This window comes from Bison bison, unplaced genomic scaffold (assembly GCF_000754665.1).
Source record: "Bison bison bison isolate TAMUID 2011002044 unplaced genomic scaffold, Bison_UMD1.0 scf7180017864472, whole genome shotgun sequence".
Lineage (NCBI taxonomy): Eukaryota > Metazoa > Chordata > Mammalia > Artiodactyla > Bovidae > Bison > Bison bison.
The window spans coordinates 3,564,792-3,569,239 of record NW_011495033.1 but is presented as its reverse complement, the minus strand read 5'-3'; the positions used below and the strand labels follow the sequence as shown (position 1 = coordinate 3,569,239).

At 60.0% G+C, this 4,448-nt stretch overlaps 1 protein-coding gene across 1 annotated transcript in view; it reads right to left on the bottom strand.

The window, feature by feature from the left end:
* Positions 1–4,448, bottom strand: part of MYO18A (myosin XVIIIA) — a 102,328-nt gene that overhangs the window by 35,466 nt on the left and 62,414 nt on the right. Inside the window, exons 15-20 of the mRNA XM_010861683.1 lie at positions 4,359–4,448; positions 3,946–4,138; positions 3,046–3,132; positions 875–1,016; positions 542–701; positions 96–282 (exon numbers count right to left, since the gene is read on the bottom strand). Coding sequence (XP_010859985.1) covers positions 96–282; positions 542–701; positions 875–1,016; positions 3,046–3,132; positions 3,946–4,138; positions 4,359–4,448 — 859 coding nt within the window. The remainder of the gene's footprint in view (positions 1–95; positions 283–541; positions 702–874; positions 1,017–3,045; positions 3,133–3,945; positions 4,139–4,358) is intronic.

The following is a 4,448-nucleotide window of genomic DNA, read 5'->3' as shown; positions in this document are numbered from 1 at the left end:
CTGAGCGAGCGCGGGTGACCTCAGTGAGCCCAGGAGGCCCCTGGCCACCTGCCAGCGTTCCGGAAGTGCCCCGGCGCCCCCGCGGGCACACTCACCACCTGCAGCTTAATCTGGATGCACAGGGACTTCTTCTTGACCGCCGCCATCCCAGTGGTGAAGGTCTTCCGCATGCTGGTGGCCCGGCGCAGCGCCAGCTGCGAGCCGCCCTCCAGTCCTGCGATGGAGCCTGAGAGCACCGTGGCGCCGCCCGCCCGGCCCAGAAACAGGTTGCTGATAATTTTTCTGCCGGGGGAGGGGAGGCCAGGGAGGGGAAAGGTCTCATTCATGGAGCCTGTAGAGGCCGGCTGCCCCTTCGCACAGCTCTTAGGACGCCCCACCACCCCAACATGACCGTGGCCAGGGGTCCAGGTTATCTGGGTGTGTGTGGGGGACCCTGGCGGGGGAGACCCTCCCCTCCCTCACCTGACAGAGACACTGCAGAGGAAACCCTCAAACAGCAAGAAGAGAAAACCGGGGTGGGGAGAGCGAGCGGCACTCTTACTTCTGGGAGTCCTGTAGGAGCCGGGGGGCATTCTGGGCGGCTGGGTTCTGCTTGGTGTAGCTCAGCCAGCCGGCCGTGTTGTATTCCACCCAGTTGGTGCCGTGGCTGTGGCCCAGGAGGAAATGGTGCGATTTGCTGCTGCGCAGGAGGGGGCTTTGGCCTGGTTTGGGGGTGGTGAGGAAGCAAGGTTCAGATCATCAGTGCCCAGGCCCCCCCTACCACAAAGCCCACGGACTCAGTGAGCCCCACCCCAGGCAAGGCCAGTTGGACTCATATATACATAACCAGGTTCTCAGGAGAGGAAGCGGGGAGCTGCCCTCCAGGGGTACCCACCTTTTTTGTCGCCTTCCTGCGGGCCATAGTAGGAAAAGAGGCGCTCCAGGAGGGTGTCCTCCGTGGCCCCTGGCACCAGAGCCTCCTCTTCCAGCAACCACAGCAGGCCCCTCGCCTCATCTGTGCGGGCCAGCGAGCGGACCTGGGGAGATGGAAAGAAATCCCACAGGGTCACCCGGAGCTGTGGTGGGGGGGACGGGGGTGGCGGCCAGGACCACTGGTTCCCAACCACACACTCTAAACATGCTACATGGATACACACACATACATTCCAGCTCCTGCCACTCACGGCTGCCACCCTGTGGAGCAGGTGGGCAGCAAGCAGAAAGAAGGGCCAGAGAGAGAAGCCCACAGCACGACATGATTCCTAGGACCTGTGTCCAAAGTCCCGAAAGACTGAAGGCTTCTTATCAACGCCAGGCCCATGTCCAGAGGTTCTCCTCCACCTTCAGCCCTGGGAGGTCAGGGGGGCTTGAGCGAGCCCCATGTTGCCTGCACTCTCTGGGTATCACCTTCCAGGCACATTTAAAGAGCAGGTCTGTACAGAGGTTGGCCCAAAGAAGGCTGTCAGTAAGAGGTAAGAGACGGCTGTGGGGTGACCCCTGGTCCCCCCAGGAGGGGAGAACGCAGAGAGGGCCTGGAGCTCTGAGGGTGGGGTCACTGCAAGGTTATAAACTTGAGTGCCGAAAGCCTAAGACGGTTGACTTAACACATGTAGCAGCTAAAACGGGCAGAGCTGGGGTGACCGGGGACAGGTGTCCGCATCTACCAGCCGGCACTTAGCAGCAGCCACCTGCCATCCTGGAAGAACCTGGGCCTGAGAGTGTTGGTAAATTCCCCAGTTTTCCAAGAGAATGTGGAAATACTGAATTCTGTTTCTAATTCCCCATACAGACCAAATAACTAGGTGTGAGGGTGCCTTTTCTATGCAGTTCCCAGGTCTTCCTTGGGCAGGAAGGACTCTGGCTGGCCTCTAGGGACTGGGGACAAGAGAAGTAAGAGAAGTGCCCTCTTTGACCCCAGCTGCCCAAGGGGGTCTGTGCGGACTAGGAGGAAGCAGAAGGTGGCTACGGACCGGTGGGCAACAGAGTAGCTGGAGCTGCGTGGCAGGAATGAGCAGGCAACCACTGGAGGGGTGAGTGGCGGGCGGGGTGCCCAGGGGCTCCTTTGCCCGGAGGTGCAGCTGCTGATGCCAAGGCCCATCAGGCGAGGGAGGTCGGAGGAAGAAAGAGACAGCCAAGCGCTATCCAAACACACCACCTGACCCACTGCTACACGTAAGTCCCCGGGGCCAACTGGCCCACCTCCTGGGAAGGGCAAAGACTCTTGAGGGAGGCCTTGGTGGGGGCCCAGGTATCAGGAAGAAAAGCCAACTTCCCCTGGGAGGTGGGGGCACTTGGGCACGTTAAGCACTTGTCCCAGGGGGATGGATACTCATTCTCTCAGGGCACCACCCCTGGGCCAGAGCCTTCCCACAGAGAGAGGGGGAAAGGAGGTGGGATCCAAGCAGAGGAGGGAGATCAGCAACCTGGCAAAATTGCCGGTTCTTCAATCAAACACCTTATGAAGCTTCCCTAACTGAAGACTGCCGAACTCTAAGTGCCCATCAGGCCAGCCAGTCCCCCAGGCAGCAAGGTGCCCAAGACGTTTGCCCAGTGGGTGACAAGGCCCATCCCCAGAATGAGGGGTGAGGGCTCACACCCACACAGCCCCTTGGTTTTATATCTGCATACTGTATCCATATTCGGCCAGAATGCCACCTCCTTGCCCTGCTTGTTCCTGTATTTGGGAACAAGGGGAGGGAATGACTGTGTCCTCTGGGTCTAGCCAGGCCCTCACCCGGCAAGGAAGTGGTACGAGGGCTCCTGGCAGACACACTTGAAGCACAGCTGGGACAGGGCCTGAGCTCAGACACCCAGGGGCGAAGCTCTCTATGGCACCAGGGCCGAAGGTCACAGTGTCCCCTCCTTGGCCAGACCGGCTGACAGCTGAGGGCAGGGCACACAACTGCAAAGTGCTTGGTATCTGGGCCTGACTGCTGCACGCCCCCCACCCCCCCACAGTGTCCCCTCTGACTGGCAGGCAGTAGTTCATAAGGGAAGGGCTCTACCGAGGGAGAAGAACAGGAAGGGAGATAAAAGGCCAGCCCAGGCCCTCCCTGGAATTCCTACCAGGGACTGATGGGAGGCCTGGTCCACGGCGGCCACAGAGTCATCCGTGGCCGGCTCCAAGTCGTCAAATGCCAGCTCGATGTTCTCCTAGGAAGGAAAGGGGGGTGATAGTGAGCACGGGGCCATGTGCGGCCCTATGAGCAGGCCAGGCAGGGGACACTGGGGTCAGCAAGTCCAACGTCCCATCAGAGCGTGAGGGACACTCCAGCAGCCCAACTGATGGACGCTCACCACCTCTCAAGGCCCCGCACTGTGTCTCTGGACAGTTAACCTTCTCCTCACCTCCTTCACAGTGAGATAAAGTCTCGTACACATTCCTGTTACTCACACCCGCTGATCTGGCCACCTGGCGTTAGCCCACTCTCGATTTCACATACTCATCCTTGAAACACTTGAAGAACAACGGTCATTTTCCTCCTGAATCTTCTCTCATCCAAGATAAATATCACCCCCCAACACCTCCCAGCTCATTTAACTCAGCTCCACGTGAGGTAGGATTCTCAGATCCCATCTGGGATACCCTTTTAATTAGTCATCACCCTAACACATCAGGAGACAGGGAAGGTCAGGCCAGACATGCGTGGAGGCAGGAACTGCCCAGAGATGGTTCATGGGGCCAAGGCAGGTGGCCTTGAAGGTGGGCAAAGAGGGGCCCCCAGGGAGGGGCCCTGCAAGCATTTTTGGCTTTTTGGAAAGCAAACTCCACAAAAGAAAGGATGCGCCCTTGGCAGGAAATGCCTCCTGCTCCAGACAGCACAGGGGACAGAAACGTCAGAGAGTAAAGAGCTGGGCAGGGAGCAGCCGGCAGGGAATCCACTGCATCCACAGATGCCCCCCGACTCCCGAGTGTGCCAGGGCCAGGCAAGCCTGGGGGGCTAGGCGGCAGGGGCAAGGTACTACCTCCTTGTATCTTTCCAATTCCTGAACGAAGGTCCGCTCGTGGAAGAGCCTCTGCAGCCGGTCCTGGGCATAGTTGTGGCACAGCTCCTCAAAGGAGGCCCCGCGGGCCGACCCACCCTGCTCAGGGTTCTGGAAGCCTGGGGTGTCCACGATCATCACAGAGCAGAGCGAGTGCTGGCTGGACTTGAGGGCCCTGCCCGGGGAGAGCCGGGTCAGAGCCCCCCAGGGTGGTGCCCGGTGGCCAGGCAGCCCACCCTGCCCTAAGCCTGATCCCCATCCCCGCCCAGGAGCCCAGGACCCGAGGGGAGAACTCAGCTGCTGGTGGAGGCTGGCTCTGCCTCAGCGACCCCACAGGCAATAGGCATCAACCCTACTTCTGTCAGGCCAGGAAGCCAAGAGTGCCTGGCACTCACCTGTTCACCAGGGAGACAAGAAGCGTGAAGAGCTCACTGTAGAGGCCGGATGCCATGCCCTCCAAGCATTCCAGCGCACTCAGTTTGGGG